The sequence below is a fragment of the Hippocampus guttulatus genome, chromosome 14 (genome assembly GCF_054856545.1).
Source record: "Hippocampus guttulatus isolate MCC_2025c chromosome 14, RoL_Hgut_1.0, whole genome shotgun sequence".
NCBI lineage: Eukaryota > Metazoa > Chordata > Actinopteri > Syngnathiformes > Syngnathidae > Hippocampus > Hippocampus guttulatus.
The window spans coordinates 10971531-10992277 of NC_141274.1; the positions used below are offsets into that span (position 1 = coordinate 10971531).

General features: G+C 43.9%; 1 protein-coding gene across 2 annotated transcripts in view; it reads left to right on the forward strand.

The window, feature by feature from the left end:
- ephb3a (eph receptor B3a) overlaps positions 1–20747 on the forward strand; it is a 39517-nt gene that overhangs the window by 6197 nt on the left and 12573 nt on the right. Inside the window, exons 1-10 of one of the 2 annotated variants that reach the window (XM_086128566.1) lie at positions 2588–3083; positions 4030–4094; positions 8101–8773; positions 13170–13325; positions 15725–16060; positions 17179–17303; positions 18178–18334; positions 18501–18609; positions 19247–19299; positions 19813–19935. In XM_086128566.1, the coding sequence (XP_085984692.1) occupies positions 4038–4094; positions 8101–8773; positions 13170–13325; positions 15725–16060; positions 17179–17303; positions 18178–18334; positions 18501–18609; positions 19247–19299; positions 19813–19935 (1789 nt within the window). In that variant the 5' untranslated portion in view covers positions 2588–3083; positions 4030–4037. Of the gene's footprint in view, positions 1–2587; positions 3084–4029; positions 4095–8100; positions 8774–13169; positions 13326–15724; positions 16061–17178; positions 17304–18177; positions 18335–18500; positions 18610–19246; positions 19300–19812; positions 19936–20747 lie in introns of those variants that run through there. The other variant, XM_086128565.1, reaches the window with a different exon arrangement.

Consider the following 20747-nt stretch of genomic DNA (forward strand, 5'->3'; position numbering starts at 1 on the left):
GCTCCCTGGTGGTCAAGATGCGCGCACCAGATGGAGCAGCACAATGGCCATTGAAATGAATCAAAATCTGACGAAAATGGTTTTGTTCTTTACATTGTATTTCATTTTATAATTTGTCGATGTTTTTATGAACTGCAAACCCATACAGTGTTCTTTTTCTCATTTTAAAACACATTTCTTGTTGATTTGATTTGAGTTTTTTAGCAGTGTGTTGTTGCTGCCAAGGCAAACGTGAGCTGAACTCCGAACTACTTGACACACCCCCTTTAGCCGACTAAACTATTCAACTTCAGGAAGATTCTTGATGTTTAAATGCATGACCTTTCCTGAATTCCTGTTGTGAACCATGAAAAAATAATGGAGTTTATGGGAAAAAGTCCCGGCAACATAAATCATCTATTAATATGTGCTGAAAAATGTATGTGGCGACCAAATCAAAGGGAATAGAGGCACGAAGTAGAAATTTTTTTATATGCTCCTGTGAGGATTCTCATAGAGCGATGTGTTCTTATAATATTTTCACAGAATCCTGTAAAAAGGCATAGGTGCTAAATCAACCTTCTAAGTAGGCAATTATCAAAATTATTAGTTGCTGATTTGCACATTTTTTAAAAAATATATGTCCTCTGTTATTGGTTGAAAAATTAGGCGCAAGCAATACAAGCGTCACTTTTGCACCATCCAATGTGATCTTGGTGCCAAGGAAGCAAGTCGAACTGATTTGAGGAATTTCATTGAGTCGTAAAAATGCCCCCACTAATCGAAACATGGCATTCTGATTAATCAAGAAAACAGGTTCGTTTTTATCCTTTTCCGTTCTTTAGAAGTCAGCAGTAGAATATACGTTGGTTTCGGCAAAAACGCCGCTTCCTGAACAAAAAGGGGACAAAATGAGTTTGATGAAAAGAAGAAACATCAAGTAGAACGGTGATTTTGATGCTAAAAAAAACTGTTTTGCTTTTGTGAAACATCAAACTGTAAAACAACAAAAACAAGATTGAAAAAGGGCTTTGGCTGGCAAAATGATTGTGAATTATGGATATTCCACGAAATGCACCGTAAGCAATGCTAACTCACTGCATGGCTCGAGTACGGCTTTTTCACATGGTGTTCATCATTTACTCCATGAACCTCATCTTCCTTTCTCACGATCGTGACGCAGAATTTCTTCTACCGACAGCGTCTGAGGTGCCTAAACTTTTCTCATCTTCTCAAAATCCACCTGACGAGCCAGGATGCAGCGCCATCTAAAGATATCCGTTTGTAAATACAAACCAGAATTTCACAGGCTAGCTGGGCGAATCCGTGTTCCGCACCTACCTGTTGAAAAAAAATACGTGCTCCACACATCCAATATGTACGTCGGGTGGATTAATAAATGTCCACGGTGAGCAAAAAATTGTTTGCTTGACTTCCGAATAGAAAGACGTTCCACTTTTGTGGTTCCGCTGTAAAGTGATTCCCAAAATGACTTATTGCAGTGCATTACTTTTGAGAAAAGACTCAGTGGAGTCTATGAATTAAGCCGTTAGATCGAGATGAACTCGGATGTTCCTGCATTTCTCTGTGGTAATTGATTCAAGCGTTGTTAAAGGAAGAGCACCCGGAATTTGTGCTGCATCCGCATTCATTCATTGCAAATTGTGCTGGATTTATTCGCTCCGTGAGCTTCTCCAGGTTTTGAACATTGTATCTGTGTAGCTGCTACACCAGATGTCAGGTCTCGTCTCCATTTACATCCGCGCGCGCGCACATGTACAGATACACACACACACATACACACACACAAAGCTCATTTGCATTGCAACAAGAAGGTCTCTTTTTTTGGCTGCTCCTCGTTTGCGCTCATCATCCAACTGTAGTAAAACGCTAACATGAGAAGGCAAGCCTGTTACATTTTTTAACACCGTTTGTGTCCTTTCAAGGAAAGAATACAATATGGACAGTCAAGCCGTGAACAGGGGGGAAAAAATGCAAGTTATTGACAGACTCCCTATTGTATGTTTTTGTTATTGCCTATGTCAAAAGTTTAAATAGTAAATATACCACAAATTATGTTCCAAAACAGTTTGAAATCTCCCAGACAATTGTGATTTAAAGTTTCATGGCTCCAATGGTGATTTCTCTGGTGATGATCTTTGAGAAACTTGTTTTCCCAGATATTGCGTTTTTATTCTCAGATTTGGCCATTTTACCAATTATAACGGTTTTGATTTTGGTGAGATATGATCACAGTTTCACCACAATTTAGGGACTGTCATCAACTCAGCTTTTTGGGTTGGATCAGTATCAGTCGTCAGTATCATTGAGGTTGCTCAAAATGAACTGAAATTAGAAAAAAATGTTGTGGTCTAAGTCCAACCATCCGTCAAGTCTATCAATTTATAAAACGCAATTTACTTTCCGAATCTCTCAATCTCTGAATTTGATTTATTGATCATTTTTTGGTGGGGGGCGGAGCCTGCTGTAATGGGCGTGGCCATTCGATGAATCAGGAAAAGTGCCGAGTGCAATATTTGGATGCTTGTTTTCAGCAGCTAATATTGTCCTTTCGCAACATTGATTTTTACGTGACGCCGGTGGGTCTGGAATGAGTCTCTGTTCATACGTGAATTCACAAACGGCAAACCGCAAAGATGTATTCCAAAGAGAAGCGAGGCCATTGTGGGGTTTTGAATGAAGGCGCTGCCCAGACTGTAAACAGTGTGCAGTCTTTTAACTCAGTAGCTACAGATGGAGCAATGATCTCTTCAGGCAAGTCGGGGACACACAGCGTGCTCGCGCCGCATTGCCTTCTTTCTTTGAAGCACAACAGTATGGAACAACACCAGGAAGAGTGTGGCTCGTCTGTTGTGCTCTACCCAGGGGCGTGCGCGTCTATGTTTGCCGGCACCATCTCCCTCTCGTCGGGCTGCGCTATCAACAACTTGTGAGCAAATGGTGCACAGCAGGCGCCGTGCCATTGAGTCTGTGGGAAGAAAGTGTAATTGTTTCGGTAATTCTGCGCTAACAACAACATCACTTTGGGAGGCCTTTCGCCCATTGTGGGAATTGGGAGAGGTGCAACAAGCCCACTGGCCCAGGTGAGGACTAATTGACATCCAGACAACAGTGCCGATTGATCTGCCATTTGCTTTCTCTACCTACCTTCCTCTCTCAGCTCTCTGCAAAGTCGTAAATAGCGTAAATAGGGTCGTCTGATAACGTTGTTTGCCAACTCTCAGTTGAGAGGAGCCACGGTGTGTACTTTCACGGGAGCCTTCAGAATTGGTGTGTCACGGTGAGGTTTTTGTTCTTACAATGCAAAAATTAAGATCAAACCACAATTTAAAGATCTCAAATCAAGGCAAAAATGGCCTTTTTTTTTGTAGGAGGCAGTTTTGTGAAAGAGAAGGTCACTTCGAGCACTTGTTTTCCTCAAAAATATTCATAAAAAAATAAAAATACATCTGTGAAAACCCCTCGTGGTAGGTAAATGATTCTAAATAGAAAGAAGCATTTGAACATGGCTCTGTCTGCATTACCGTGGACAGAGTGAGCAGCATAATGCCCATTGAAGTGAAGATTAATGGAATCTCTATTCATTCCAATGGTGAAAGATGATTTCAGGTACGGTTGTTATGAGTTACTGAAAAAAACCCTCAACTAATAATTGCATTGCTAATTATAATGGGGAAAATTGATGGTTGTATTATTTGGCTACAACAGGCAGAGATGCTTTTGATTCGGTCTCAACTGGTTTGTGATCTAAAGAAAAACAGGATGTTTTGATGCAAGCTGAGCGATAATTAAAACCAATCAGCTAAATTTCTGCTTACTCTGACACTGGCACCGAAAGAGGAGTGAAGAATGTCAAAATTCTGACATCACATCAAACTGCATCCAATTCGCTACATCTCAGCATTCACATACAAATCCTGAGGGAATCCCACTTTGTTCTGATTTCACTATTTATTTATTTTTTTGTGAACTGTGAATTCATTGACATTGTCGTGCATGAAATATAATGAGTGTTTCCTGACTTTGCAGAAACGCTTATGGACAGTCGGTGGGCGACAACAGAGCTGGCCTGGACTACATTCCCAGAAAGTGGGGTGAGCATATGTTTGCCTGTGTTTTGTGGCCACACCCATTCCGTTTATTGCCCCCTTAACAACATTTGTTCCATTTGCTCGTTAATAGAGCCCCGAGTGTTTTGAGTAGCACACCTCCTACTGTTTTATTGCTTTGTTTTTGCAGCGTGTGTTTGCTTTTCTGGGATACTCAAAACGCAAATCAGAAACACGCTGTGTGACATTGCGAGCGGAGCAATTGCAGAGTTTCAGTATTTAAAAAAGAAAAAAAAGAAAGAAAAGCCAAAAGCTTGATGAGCCCCGCACAATCTGTGCATCGTGTTCTCTAAACAAGCCGATGTGCAAACATGCAGAAAAACCAGAGCAAATCCCCACACTGTGTAGGACCTACAAGGAAGAATTGGGCGGGAAAGAACCCCCCCCCCCCACCCCCTCATAATTCTAATGTAAATGATATAAGACTACAACTGGGACTGTTACATGACAGAGGAATTAAAATCTTGCCTATTTTAAACAAAAACTTCAAAATCATAAAACAACAGTTGAGATTTTTGGAGGGCTGTGGATTGTAATGTTTTGAGAATGAAAAAGGCTTCAAGAAAAAAAGGAATGGTACAAAAAAGTCGCAATCTTGTAAGACTAAAGGGGGATAAAAAGCTGTAATCTTACCAGAATAAAGACACATTTCATCAGGAATGCAAAGAAAAAAGATTGCGGTACAGCAAACAAACAAAAGCAGAAATAAGTATAACCACGGCATGATGTACTTTTCAAGTGGCAGCCATGTTTCAGCAAAGTTGATGTCATCATTTGCCACTCGAATGATTTAAAGTCCTGCGGGTGGGGGCCGGGGGGGGGGGGGTGCGATGGAAGTCACTGGGCGTCCCAGTGTCCTGAACTTTGGGACCAAAGAGACGTGCATATTGCTGAGTGGGAAAAGCCTCACTGTTAATTTCTAGTAAAGTGCTATGCAAACACTTCCGAATATGGGCAAGCCTTCACCGTTTCAAAAGGCCTTCAAAGTGTTTCATTGGAATCGCACGTCACCACTCTTCTCCGTAAAGTTAAAAAAGCCTCTCTTCACTAAATTCCTCATGAAGAAAGTCTGCCAAATTGCTTCTCGTTAAAATGACAGCCCTCCCAATCTTAGATTACAGAAATGTACTGTGAAGATCAGCTTCAAAAACTCTCCATCCACTTTACCGCCGGTGCTCCGTTGAACACCCATCACTGTGAACTCTACCTCTGTTCAATCGGCCACCTTTTGAATTTGCTGGTCCCCCTTTATCTATGAAACAATCATTTCACAAGACCGCACCCTATATTTGCTCTATGCTCACTATCCATAACACCACCCGCAATCTCTGTTCTGGCAGTTTTGTTAACCTCCTTGTTCCCTAAATCTGTACTGGTATTGGGTAATGTTCTGCTCCAAATGACTAGAAGTGTGATGAGGATGAGCATTTTTTTTTTCAATGACACAAGAAAATACTTGATTGCAAATTGTTTGGGACTCAAGTTAGAATGCTACTGCTTCAAACGAACCAAAGCGCAAACATGCCAATGAATCAAAGAAAATCCCCATTGTTCTGAAGAACCGCTAGGAATCGTGGAGTGCCTGATAATTCAGATCGGAGAGGGTATTTGAGTCCAAAATGAAGGTGTTGTGTTGATATGCCCTGGATGAGTGCTGGGAAAATGAAGCAACATGAATTTGACCCGAGGGCTAACAGCCTGACAGACCTCCCCCCGCTCCTGGCCAGTGTCATTTGTCTTCACTACGTGAGCGCAAAGTCAGTCAATGGAAATGCTGGGTTTCCATGGAAACGATCTTGAGTAGCAAAGGCTCCCTCCTTTTTGCTAAAAAGGGCGGTCTGAGCGTACTGGTAACACCCCCCCCCCCCTGCCCCCACCCCACCCCACCCCACCAGGCCGCTTGTCCGCCAAGCCCATACACTCAGGGACCTGCAATTATCATATTTGTCAGGTAGTGCATCAACGTGTTGCTGGTGATTTATGACGACAAACGCTGACTCCTGGGCTCATCGCGTGGGGAATAAATTGCACAGCAGCTCAGAGACGTGAGATGACTTATGCAGTATTTTCTTGCTGTGGAAATAATCAACTTCTGCAAGCTCATTTGTTATGGAAACGAAGCATTTGGTCCATCTGGGAATTGGGGAGGGTAAGAAAATTAAAATAAAAAAATTGATTGACTGCCATGAGGTGGTTGCTTAATGGACTGTACGTTTATTGACTAACTGGGCCATTAATCAGACTCTAATGTTAGTTACCATACGTTAATATGCAGAGGAGCCGCTATTCATCAACTTTAGATGATATTGACAGTCCGAATCATAAAATATTAAACACATAAATACTTCACCTTGTAACACAGCTATACGTAAATAATTAGCAGATAAGTGATGCTCATATTTCTAATTCGAGCACGGGGTAGTGCATAAACGATATTCTGGGTGAGGTCATAGCTCACAGGAAGGCTGAAGGCTCCCAAAGCACGGCATTGCATTTAAATTATTATTATTATTTATAAATGTGTGTGTATGCGTGTAACAGGGGCAGTAAAAAAACAACTTACTGTACTGTATTATAATCACACAAAACCTGTGAATACCTGACGTTCTTTTACTCTATCCTCCGTTATCAAAGGGTAGAACAAAAAAAAGATGTTCCTCTACTTCAGTAATTAATGTGGCACTGCCTCTTTTAAATCCAACTCTCCCCTTTTTCTCTTGATGTACATGAGGAGGTAAGCGTTTTTAGAGCCGGGAAAAAAAAACGTTTCCTTTCCTTTACAAGTTTAAGTATTTTAATACATTGCTGTGCCGTATAATTTGTGTCGGGGCACGCTCTGTCACTCTCATTGACGGGAGGACATTGTTTTCTGCTACCTTTTGTGATTGAGACGATTAAACTCAGCCAATACAAGAAATTCTGCTCTGCGTCGTTAGTATTCGCAGTCGTACACTGATAGATTAATGGAATCGATATAATTAAAGACATTTATACTCAAAATTCCCAATGCTTTTATTTTGTATTTAGGTTTGAAGGAAAAAAAAAAGTTTGGCGCATAGACCAAAAAGGTGCTACTGCCTTATTTATTCAAAAATGTACTACACTATACATTTGAGAGTACTATTTTCTTTTTTCTTTTTTTTCAAAAAACGTATTCCAAACATTGTTGTTTTGGGGATTAATGGCATTTACATTCATTTCAATGGTGCAAGAAGACTTGAGATCTGAATGTTTTGAGTGATGGAACAAACTAAATGTCATATATTCATTTTTACATTTACATTTACAAAACGTATATCACACAATCCAAAATATACGCTGGAGTTAATTTGAAATTGCCCCTGTGTTTAAATCGATACAGGGCACGACGCAGTTGATTTTAAAAGCAAATGAACAAACAGGATTAAACAAGGACGAAAGAAGAGATTTTTTTTTACTTGTAAAAGGGACTTTGTGGACACCCTGTATAATACATACATTTTTCCTCCAAATGTGGACACCACATTTGCATTATAAATGCAAAACAACCGTGTTTTTACAATTGATGATCGGTCCCAGATGTGTTTGTCAAGTAGCGGGCGTGCTCGGAAATGCGTTTTAATGAGAAAATGTGTTTTCTATGAATAGTCTGCATGTAATGAATAGAATTTGCAGACTGATTCTTGCAATTCGCATCTTGTTTCGCTGCAAATTATTCCTCACAGCGCGTACCCGACACAATGTGGGATGTGCCTTTTTATATCAGATGTCATTTCTCACTTTTGAATGCGCTCACGCTTCGCCGCTTTGTATCAGACGGCTCTATGTTTAATAGAACTCCGTATTAATTAAAACGCAACAGATAAGCACCTATCTGCTGTGGCTCAGTTGTCGGCAAATGAGAAATAGACCCATTGTCCAATTAAAATGAGCCCATTTAAACGTGCACCGTGTCATCATCAAACCTCCCCCTGCCTTCCTTTGTCACACTGCGTGTTTTTTAATCCCACAGTGGGAAGAAGTGAGTGGCTATGATGACTCCATGAGCCCCATCAGAACCTACCAGGTGTGTAATGTCCGACAGCCCAACCAGAACAATTGGCTCAGGACGGACTATATCCCCCGCAGGGGTGTACTTCGTGTCTACGTGGAGCTCAAATTCTCCGTGCGCGACTGTGCCAGCATCCCCAACATCCCCGGCTCCTGCAAAGAGACGTTTAATCTGTTTTACTACGAGTCGGACGGGGACACGGCCACGGACACCACCCCCCTGTGGAGGGAGAACCCATATGTGAAAGTGGATACGATCGCCCCCGATGAGAGTTTCTCTCTCCTGGAAGCTGGCAGGATCAACACGAAAGTGCGCAGCTTTGGCCCCCTGTCCAAGTCGGGCTTCTTCTTGGCCTTCCAGGACCTCGGAGCCTGCATGTCGCTGATCTCGGTCCGGGTGTTCTTCAAAAAGTGCTCCACCACCATTGCTAATTTTGCCGTCTTCCCTGAGACCGCCACGGGGGCGGAAGCGACTTCCTTGGTCATTGCGCCGGGGGCCTGTGTGACAAACGCCATGGAGATGTCCGTCCCGCTGAAGCTCTACTGCAACGGTGACGGAGAGTGGATGGTTCCGGTGGGCGCGTGCACCTGCGTCGCTGGCTATGAACCCTCCGCCGATCGCGCCCAATGTCAAGGTATGTGGATTTCACCTTTACATCGGTTTCACTCGCTTTGACATTTGTCAGCGATAAAAATATTATAAATGTCATTCATTCAACAGCGATTTAACAACTGCTTCGGGAATGCACCGCCCGCTGAATGCTAAGACAGAATGGGAACGATTTCTGTGTTGGCACCACCTTTGCGGAGGTTCCGACAAAAACATTTCAAGTAAAACAAAATGAGAATGATCATAACAAATAAAAACATGGACACCTGGACCAATGGAGTGAAATTGAATCATATTCTGCCACGCCACAGAGGTTGGGAATTAGGCAAAACGAGTTGAGACTTTGAATTGCTAAAGGACTCGATTGCCCCCAAATTTATTAGGCGACACAAAATCCAAATCCGAGGACTCTAACTCATTCAGTACCAGCCCATTCTAGACCAAGTCTGAAAAGACGTTTAAAAACGTCTTTGGGAGTGAATGAGTTAATGATCAATTCATCGATGATTTTGCTCCTCCCTAGTATCTAATGTGACATTTCAACCATTATTGAACCAAAGCTGCTTAATATTTCCCCCCCGCAAGTCACCCCAGTTTTTGCCCTCTCGGCATGTATTGTGCGGCTCCTGAATGGAGGTGAAGGAGGGTGGAGGAGAGTATGAATTAATGAGGTGTTGCCGAAAGGAGCGGCATACAAATACAGTGAGAGCGGGACACGAGGGAGGGGGAAAAAAAAAAGAGAGAGAGGCGCAGAAAGGAGAGCCAATCGACGGAAAATACAGATGGGAGCAGAAAAGACACGTTGGAGGTCCACAGATGAGAGGGAGAGATATTAGCCGACGAGGGAACGTGTGAATTGCCAAACATGGGACCGGAACAGCAGCCAAGAATGAACAAAATGAAAAAAAAAAAAGAGGGCGTGGGGGTGGCGTGGCGTGGCGTAAATGCTGTGGGATACTGAAGCATTACCGTCTGTCTCACCTGGGCTAAGAAACGGTGTCGAACGCGTGGCGGAGATATTTATCGTGACCATTTGGCGGCTCAAGGTTAAAAGCTTGCTGCCACTGCCTGATAAAAAGCTCTCCGGGGCCTCAGCCAGGGGTTGCGACGAGGAAGTGTAATTTCCTCGGCGGCCTCCTGTTAGTTAATCTACAGCCGGGCACACTCATTAACACCATTCAGAGAAACGTGAGCCAACATGGCCACGCTATCATTCATCACTCCGGCGTTTTACTTGTTGCTTCAGTGTGGGTGACGCTCTCAAGACAAAACGCTCTAGGGGGTCTCAAAACTTCTGGGGCAAATTTTGACCACGCTCGCAACTCAAAATACTGTATCTCAAATCAAATTTCTCCATTGTGAAACAATTAACTGTTTTCTGATTCTTATTCTTACTAACATGCAAGGCGGTGATGTCCTTGGAATTTGACCGTTGCGCTATGAGCCTGACAAATACGTTTTTGGGTGTGTAACCCAGAACGCCTGATGCAAGCAGCCCGCAGTGGAGGGGAGTGGGACTTGACAGCTAACAAATATTGCCCCAGATATTTGCAAAATTGACGGAACAGAGCCGTACACCGTTTAGTTTCTTCCTGATGGTGTAGACCAAATAAATGGTTCCCACGCAGTTTTTTAATTGAAGTACGTAAATGACTCAAAGACCCGAGGGGCAATTCAAAGCAGGGACGTGCTGGGAATAAAATTCGGCCCGGTAAGAGTCCCTTCAGATTGGGATACAAGGAGGTCCGGATTTTTATTACCGTGCGGTCTGCATCTTGTGTCAAGTAGTCAATAGACGAGAGAACGGATCATGATTGCGGTCACAGGTGTAAGTATGAGGGGATGCTGGGATGCCGAAAATGAAAAATGGATTAATCTTAGTTTGATTTCACTTTTCGCGGTGTTCTCTACGAAACGCAGGGAATAATCAAGTGGAGGAAACGTCAGTGTATCAAAAAGTGGTGGGTCATCATCGCTCTGGAGGGGTTAATGGATTGAAGTAGGACAGTGGGGCGATTCAACAACTTCTCCAAAGAGGCCACGGAAAGTGAAAACAAATAACCGAGAACAATAAATCAGATCATAGTGTGTGGAACCTGAAGGCCTGTCGCGAGGCAGCAATTCTGCACTGTCACTTAGCGACTTGAGCTTTTTTTTTTTTTGGCGCCATTTTCCAGCTACAATGAGAGGCTCTTAGCTGCAAGGATTATTCTAAAAGCGCCATTGTTGAGAATTAGCCCGCAACTTGAGTTCAAACCGAAAAAGCACTTGAGCCGACCAGTTAATCACTCACTGGTTGGGTTTCATGAGCCCTCATGCTGACAGGGCAGATGTTTGCCAGAGACCCACCCCACTTTTACACCACCGCTTTGGAATGTGGCGAATGGGGCTGCCGAGGCTAATTCGTCCACATCTTTTACCACTAATCCCCTTGATCAGAACCCTTCTTCAGTCTTGTCTTCATATGGTTTACATTTCAATTTTAGCGAGATTTAACAAGGTAATCCGGTAGATCTTTTCACCATGACGTCACATTTACTTCCGGATGGCTTTCTCCGCCAGACCCGCGACTAAACAAACCCTCCGGTGTCATTTGATTAAGGAAGAGTTTTTTGGAAAACAATGTTAATGGCTTGTACCACCATAATATAACCAGGTGAAGTGTCAGTCAGCTGTTTTATGTCAGCACAGATCACCACCGTGAAGCGCGGCACTCGGGAGGCCGTCTTCCAACCCGATCGTTTGTGTCCGTGTGTGCATGCGCCCTGGCACGGCGATCACATTCGCCAAATTTGCCTTACACCACCTGCGCCACAACTTAGACCTGCTTCCAGTTGGTCTAAAGTTTAGTCTACCTTGAGCTAGGCGATTTTTAGGCGTGCCAGGGACGTGTAAAAGAAAAAGCTCTCGGTCTGCTGGAACGCCCAGCATGGCGCAGCGCGTTCTGCCAAATTCCCAAACAAGCTCAAACGAGGCTTGCATTGACCCGAAAATCACAGCAGTTTTTACGACAAGCACACATGCACGAAAATAGAGTTATCGTGTTGAAACTTTTTATTAAAACTCAAAAAGCGGTGAAAAACTTACCTGTCAAGAAACCAGGTGGCTGAAGACAGCTGGGATAGGCTACAGTACCCTCACGAGGATAAGTGAGTGCAGGGATTGGCTGGTTTTCCTCAAGCGGCATGGGAGCTTGAAAATCCAAATTAGAGGCAAAAGATGTGGTTGAAGAGGGCTGTTTTTTTCCACACAGATCATTTTGTCATAATGACAATTTTAACAAGTATGGGAGGAAAAAATGATTTTTTAATTTTTTTTTTCAAACTCACCATTTCAAGTCAGTCACTTTTCTACCCTGGCACCTAACAAACGTTATTTAGTTTCCCTCATAACTCTTGTCAGTTAATTTGTGTCTCGGCGTTGCTTCAAACACAGCGCTGATTTATAGGCTAATTATGAGAGAGCTCTGTATGCATTTGGAGGCTTGATGGTATCCTGAGAGCTGCGGGCTGATGGATAGGTTTAGGGTGTATCCGTCCCCTCCGAGGCATTCTCCATCTCTGTTTGTCTGAAAACACCAATCTCCTGTCAGCGGTCTATCTTCTTCTTTATCCCTTGTTTCCTCCTCTTCACCATTAAATTTCAGTGTCATCCAAGCTTCGAGAGATTAATGTCACCTATAAAAGGAAGGGGGGGGGGAGCAAGACCAGATGCAAATACAAAGATAACGTTTTCTTAAATGTGGCTCATTTCTCACTCGTGTTCTGATGTCTCCGTAAATACCGAGCGTCATCAGTGCACTGTTTTGTTCACTGACAGGTGTGACATCTACTTGTCGTTACCATGACGTTACTCCTTTTTCTCTCTGATTGCTTTCTTTATTTCTTCCATCGGTGGCAAAAGTACTGCAACTCTGTCGTATAGCTACGAATGCCAAAAAAATAAATAAATAAAAGTAGTTAAAAAAAAAAAAGGGGGGGCACTCTGGTAATAGTCAAAGTACTAAAGAAACTTTTGCTCCAACAGATTCTCCTGTACTTAGGTAAAAGTACAAATTAATGTTCACTGTCAGTTACACACAAAACATATTTGATGAGTAAGCACAAGGGGGGGGGGTGACTGCACACAAATTTGTTTCCTTCTTTTATTGACTTAGGTGACTGAGAAGACAAAAAAAAAATGTAACGTGTTCTTTGGGAGTGAGCTAGCATTGGCTCAACTTTGATGTTAGCAAAACAATGTGACCACAAGCTAATGTTGTGATCTGGCTCACAAAACATGCTGAATTTGCACAAGATAACTGAAAAAAAAATACCTCTTGTTGTTTTCTCAACTCAAGTAAAGTACAAGCATCTGAAAAAAAGTCCAGTAACAAATGATTGTTACTTCCCAACTCTGATTTCATCTTCTCTCTCATCCAGCTTGCATGGCTGGGACTTTCAAATCCAAATTCGGTGATGGTTCCTGTGTCGCGTGTCCGTCCAACAGTCGCACTGGTGCCCGAGGAGCCAGTGTTTGTCCCTGCCAAAGTGGGTTCTACCGCGCTGATAGCGACCCACCTGACACCGCCTGCACGAGTAAGTCATCCCGCATTGAAAACGCTCCAAATAAATGCTGCTTGGGCTTTATGTCTTTTGACAAGAACGTCGCACTGCTCGAGCGTTGCGATTATCTTAGTCCCGAACCCTTTTTGCGCCATGAACCAGTTTCACCGAAAGCATACGTTTGATTGACCAGCAGCAAATCAGAACAATTGATTCAAAATATACCTCAGCATTTCACTGAAAGCTCTCGGGATCACATAGTTCTTCTCGGCCCATTATTGCCCATCACCTTTTGGCGACAAACCCGGAGCTTCACTTTGCGCCATCACCATCGTTTCTCGCCGCCGCGAGCCCCACGGTCCCGCTGGCATGAATATTTCAAGACTAGAATAGCCGAAGTTAGTGAGGCTAACTGCTATTCTTATCTACAACCGGCATATTTTCCTACTCTCAGAACCGTGCAGACAGCGCAGCACGTATGGCGACAGCGTCGCCTTCTTGGCCGGACATTTTGCTGCTCCTCAAAGCGTTATTGTCCGAATGCGGATGGGCGAGTGAAAACCCCTTTGTAAATTGGCAAATTGTAAGACAAGATGAAAATACATGAAACACCATGTAATTAGAGGTTAATCGACTTCAAGCATGAGTAAAACCAAATCATAGACTAATCAAGTGCTTAGAGCGATCGTCTCGGGTGTGTAGAGTATTTTTCTAAAATTCTTCCAAGCCGTCTTTTATTACTCCTGCATAAAAAGAAAAACTTAATATGCACATTTGTTATCATATAATAATATATAAGCAAATGTGTGCTATGACAGTAGCAAGTCGCCGGCTTGCTGGTACTAATGTGATCTGATGTACAGTCCATATCAGTCGCGGGTGGACAAAGCTCTTAGCCCAGCGATGGCGCTGATGGAGAGTGACATGAGCTGCCTCGACTGTGTAAAAATCACTCCCGGGGGGGCCTTTCCACGCGTTAAATGACACACACGGCCCCGCAACTGTCCTCCCCAGATCCCTGTCGCGGGAACACTGTGCACTCTTGACGCTGACCAGCAAGACACACACGGGCAGGAACTCAGGCGGCACCTCCTCCTCCGACTAAACGCACACACACACACGCACACGCACACACACGCAGGCCTGACACTTGTGTCCCTGTGGCCTGGCAGAGCTTGTGTGCCAGCCTGTCCTTTGTGTGGTGTTGCACAAACGAGGTTAAGCCAGCCGGCAGCTTGGGCTCAGCGTGCGTTTCCATCGGGCGTCCAATTAGAAGAGGCTCCACTCTGAACCGTCTCTTTCTAATTAGAAAGGACGGGGCGAGGGAAACGTGGCTGAGGGCGAAGTTAGCGGATGGCCGGTTGAGACGAGGATTCTCTCCCTACTCCTCTCAACTTCTTTGGGCTCTGCGGTGACTCAGTTCATCCTTCTGACAGCAGATACATCAGAGTATTTTACTACCGTGCAATATGGATATAAATGGCTGGTTCTCAGAAAGTATGCTCCAACCAGATGGTCAAACGCTGCCCCACTTTTTTTTCCTTTCTATTTACAATAAATCACCATATTTCACTGCTTACAATATTGCAGACATACTGCAGTGATAAAAGAAACAGCTTAACCGAGATTTGCGCTGTTGTTTGTGTTTGAATGCATTTTGTATGGTGGGAAAAAAAAAACACCCACCACAAGCACTTCCTCTTTGTGACATGCCAGCACGCTCGTGTAATTTAGAACCCTTTGTGCCCTTAAAATGTTTCCTTAGCTGTCCACAAGGTACCACTCACAATGGACTAATGTCCTGTATTGTATTCTCTCACTGGAATAACTTTGTTTAGTTGAACCGAAAGTTCAGTGCGTTCTCTGCAAAATACAATGTTCATTTTTCACAAACTTTTTTTTTCTCTCTCTCTCTCTGACGACAGAGTAATTATTGAGTAGTTATTGTTGTATATGTGACTTGCTCCATGTACAGCACTTTGTATGCAGCGATGGCTGTTTGAAAGTGCTCTATAAATACAGTTGAGTTGAGTCAGCTAAGTGTCAAGCGTGGGGGTCCAGCTTTATTGCTAACACACCTTCAATAAAATAGATATTTCACACAATATTTTCAGTTGGTCTAAAATTCTAAACAATCCTCTCAAATGTCAGTTTTGTGTGCTCTATAAATAATGCTGTATTGTATTATATTTTAAAAATGAACTAAAAAAAAAGCTAATCAGGGAGGCGGACATCCAGTTCTCGGTGATGTCACCATTGTGCCATATTTGCTGCACTTACAAGATGTCTGTCTGCGTTCAACGCGTGTATTCAATGCCTTGGAAATGATATTTTTTAATCCTCTCGCCTTGTCAGTGCTTGAAATGCTGCGCATGTAATCTATATATCCCCGTGTCATTTCATCATTGACCTGTGTTTTGAACACCTTGCAGCAATCCCGTCGGCTCCCCGCAATGTCATTTCCAGTGTGAATGAGACCTCGCTGTCCCTGGAATGGGAGGAACCCGAAGACAGCGGTGGCAGGAATGACCTGGTGTATAACGTGGTGTGTAAGAAATGCCTGCGGGACCGCAGCCCGTGCACGCGCTGCGACGACAACGTGGACATCTCCCCTCGAAGGCTGGGGCTGCGGCAGAGGAAGGTCGTGGTGAGGAATCTGCAGGCTCACACCCGCTACAGCTTTGAAGTGCAAGCGGTCAACGGTGTCTCCGGGAAGAACCCCACCTCTCCGCGTTACTCCACAGTCAACATCACCACCAACCAGGCCGGTTAGTAGACCTGTCAATGACGCTTCCGCGTGTGTCCACAAACCAAGTTAATTCATAGGCCTCCCCCTCGATCAATATCGCTTAAAAGCCCAATGAAAGAGGCAGTTTATTGGACCCTACGCTCAGTCCATGTCAATGAGTTTCTTAATGATCTCGTAGCAGGGGCGGGGGGATTCCGGCCACGTGACCTGACTTTAGTCACTCATGAAATTGTCGGATTTGGGACTCGACTTGCTTGATTTTTGCCACAGTAATTTGGGACTTGCTTGAAACGGTTTTTATGGTCGCACAGTTTGCCTCGTCGACACCCAAATCTCCATTTCTTTAAAATTGTTGGCGAAAGTCTCCTGAACGCCTCCGTGGTGAGGCGTTGCGGGCATGTCCGACTCGGGGGAGGAATGCGTGGGGCTTCCTTGCTTCAGCTGCCAATCCTCCGACCTGAACGTGGATAACTGGAACACAATGGATAAAACTGACCCTATTTAGAAATGAGCTTTTGCAACACTATGTGATTGAATTTCACCTCTGTCGATTCACAGCTATCCCAGTAAAAACCGTAGACAGTCTAAAAAAAAAATGTCGAGGTACAGTAGATGGATTAAATGCCAAGAAAATGATCTCGGCTATCAACCAATGTCACCTTCATATGTCTTGGCCCAGCCAACTTTTCATCACCTTTCACACACTGTAATCACTTAAATCAGCCCACACTTAATCCACTTTACTGCGGTTAATGGAACGCAGACAATGGCTGCGAGATGAGTCACTTTTTCGGCTTCATCAACCCATGCAGCCAATGTGAAACACGCACCATTTCTTCGACCTTTACTGCCGGAGAGTTGGGCCTATTAAATTTATACTTTGATTCAATTTGTAAGATCCTACTGTAAGGTTTGGTTTGAAGGCAGGTGAGCGTGAGCAAAAGTAGGCCTTGAGTGGTAAACCTATGAGGCAAAGTGTCTTTTTCAGCCCAGGTGAAGCTGACTGACAACAAGAAACAAACAAAAAAATATATATATATCACACAGACATTGGAGACATTTGTGTCATTCTTAAAAATAATGAAGCAACTCCACCCCCCCCCTTTTTTTTTTTATCATCATATGCTTTTGCTGCAGCACCGTCCGCAGTCCCAACAGTCCATCTGATGCGTTCCACCGCAGACACTCTGAGTCTATCATGGTTGCCTCCGGAGAAACCTAACGGAGTCATTCTGGACTACGAGATTAAATACCACGAAAGGGTGAGTTGGAGACTTCATCTTTTCCAGATGCTGGGAAATACAATCTTCTAGTGCTGCGTGTGAGGGAGTCATTTCTATTGATGGAGGGCCTCGGCAGCTCCTGCAATGTTGAGTCGTCGGTATTGATCAAGTTCCTGGCAAGGGCCCTTAAGGTTTAATGTGTTCCTTTTATGACCTCCAACGGTCAAACGACCTTCATATTGCAGAAAAATTCTCGACGGGAGTGTTCGCTTGCATGATGATGTCTGTTTAACTAGGGGAGACTTTTATTTTCACATTAACAACACTGAAAATTGCCAACGGGAATTTTCCGGGTCCTATGCTAAAGTCATAACGATATTACGGACTTTAGTCTGAAAAGTCAAATTAAATAGCCGGGCTCGTCAATTGATGGGACAATTATATTTGATTTTGCGGAGTGAAAATTTGCTCGGGTAAGCATTTTGATGACATTTTAGACAATACGGTACTCTTCCAAAATTCACATTTTCACAGGGAGCTCGATCTGAAATGCCCCAAGATGCCTCAAAAGCCTTGTCTAAATAGGAATCGGTGTCAAGGAAGTATGATGACATTGTTTTTCGACTAACGAACAATCCTTGTTTGCTTAGCCCAGGTTGTTAGATTGCAGTCGACGCTGCGCGGGCCTCCTCCTATTGCATCAGTGTTGTTGCTCTGAGAATAGGCTGTTAGAAACATTTTTAGAGGGGAGCGTCAATTACTCACAGCAGGGCTCGGTCCAGTGAATAGCCATTTTAAATTCAAAATGTGACCGTCGTCAATTCTCCTGCTTGTACAACGCAATCGTAGGAAAAATATCCTTCCTTGTGATGACGCAAAGTGATCGGTAAACATCAACCGTCACGTCTTGCAGGGCCAGGCTATGTCACACACGGTAACGTCCCAGCACAGCTCAGCCAAGGTGGAGGGGCTGAGGGCCGCCACGCCCTACGTTGTGCAGGTGCGAGCTCGCACTGTCGCTGGATACGGTCGCTACAGCAACCCCATGGACATCAGCACCAGCCTGCACAGTAAGACCTCGGTTTATCTCTGCCGTGATCTGTTGCTATGGTTGACGGTTTTAGAGCCTCGTGGTTTTAATGGCTTCTGCTACCCGAGTGGTACACAACACTGTCTAATCCCCGCAGCCACGCTTTGACTGGTACTCATTTGTGCCTTTTGTGTGATTCGGTCCAGGTGATCCTCAGAAGTCTGTGCAGGATCAGCTGCCTCTCATCATCGGTTCCGCCTCTGCAGGGTTGGTGGTCATTGTTGCCATGGTGGTAATTGCTGTTGTCTGCCTCAAGTAAGTGCGCAGCACTGACAACGTGAACTACATGTTTCATTTAGTTAATTGGAGCCTGAATAAAGGGGCTAGTTAATTGCTTCCATGCCTTCAGAGGTGGAGATAATACTCTGTACTTAAGTTGAAGTACCTTTTAAAAAAACAAACAACAAACATAAAGCCTCTGGCATACGTTGGAGTTGTAATTAAACTCCTGTATTTAAAATAGGGGGTCAGGGTGTTTGAAGACTCGTAGCCATGGATATTCCGCCATAGTTTCAGCAGAGCACCAAATGTAATAGTGTGAGTGCACGGCGGTGTTCTCACTGCGGGTGTGCCCTTGAATGGACGAGAATGTTTGAAACCTTCTCTCTGATGTCTTGTATATTCAAATGAAATTTGAGTTACAAGAGAGCTGACTTTGTCAATGATCATTTTACGACTGGTTGACCGATAGGACTTGTAAAATCTTCTATTCAACAACAAAGTATTTGCACTGGTTGTCTTCCATCCAGCGCATGCCTTCAGAGTGAATCTCCACTTAACCTTCAAGAATGGAGCCAGTATTGAAGCAAATACAGCTGTTCATTTATCTGATGGCGATAAAATTAACAGCTGGAAAAAGTCGAGACAGATTTTTACGTGACTTTGTTTACAGGAAGCAGCGCAGTGGATCGGAGCTGGAGTACACAGAGAAACTGCAGCAGTACAGTAAGTTTATGTGTTCTGCAGTTCTGCTTTATCGGACATGCCTGGACTGTTAACTACCCGATTCGATAAAGTCACCTGACCCGGCAGGAAACAAGTTTTGCATTTGCACAATCCCTCCCATTCCATCTGGACAATGTTTTGCTGCGTGTTGTATATTAATTGAGCTAAATATGCTGTCAGGGTGCCCTTTCAACATTTACTCAGAGACCGCAAATTAATTGGGATTCTGGCCGGACAACAACGCAAGTCTTTCTTTTCATCACCAAGCTTGGGCTGATGTTTTTTAGTCTGTGAGAGTCATGTGCCCAACACAGCGGTACTTTCAACCTCGAATCAGCTGTGGACTACTTCACAATCTGTAAAATGAACCACAAAAAAAAAAAAAAATAAAATAAAAATAAGTATTCCATCTTAAAACTGGGGAATGCAATTTCTGAAGAAAATGCGTGTGACTGCTGAAAAGCTGACTGGTGGGGGGGAAAACCCTAACTAAAAAACTGTTGAACATCTCAGTTTCTCCAGGTGTGAAAGTGTACATTGACCCTTTCACCTACGAGGACCCCAATGACGCCATCCACGAGTTTGCGAAGGAAATCGACATTTCCTGCATAAAGATTGAAGAAGTCATCGGTGCAGGTGAATAGCTCTGCTGCCTTTGTCCGAAAGGGACGACCAAACGAGTCGCGTTCATGAATGATTTATCTGAACAGGAATGTGCCATCAAGCCCTCAGGTTTGTTCTGTGTGATGGGCTTGAAGGCAGAAAAAAAAGGACTTTGGATTCTGTGCGTGCATTGCGGGGACATATGCGGGTGGGAAGGGCGGATTGAGGTGAAAATCCCTCTCAACCTGTTTTTGTTTCTCTCCGGCACCTCTGAATGACAGTGTGATCGACTATTATTCCTTCATGGTTTTTTTTTTTGGTTTTTTTTCCTTCTCCTTGTCTCTGCTTTTTTTGTCTATGTTTTGACTCAGGCACCACAAGCACAACACCCAAATTCCTCACCCGTCCACGTTGTCCCTACACCACTCCCAGACTGCACACTCGATCACGACCAATCACCCCTTCGCTCCCTGACATCTTTACCCTTTGACCACTTGCCTGAGTTGCCTCTCCAGTTTTGCGGTGGCGGGGCGGGCCATGCATTTGGTGCCTGGGCCTTTAATTTTGTCACATCAAACTATAAAACAAACAAAGAAGACAGAAAGGGCCTTTCATGGTAAAATAATTATTTACAGATGTGCAACTATGACACGCACTGTGAGTGGCTTTTTACATGGTGTTCGCGATTCACTCCACAAACTGCGTCATTTTTTCTTATGATAACGCACACTTTCTACCAATTACACACGCACTTGGTTTGAGTATGAGGAGCCTAGACTTCTCTGACGTGCAACATATTGGCATTTCTCTCCCTCATAATCAACATGACAAACCGAGATTCACCG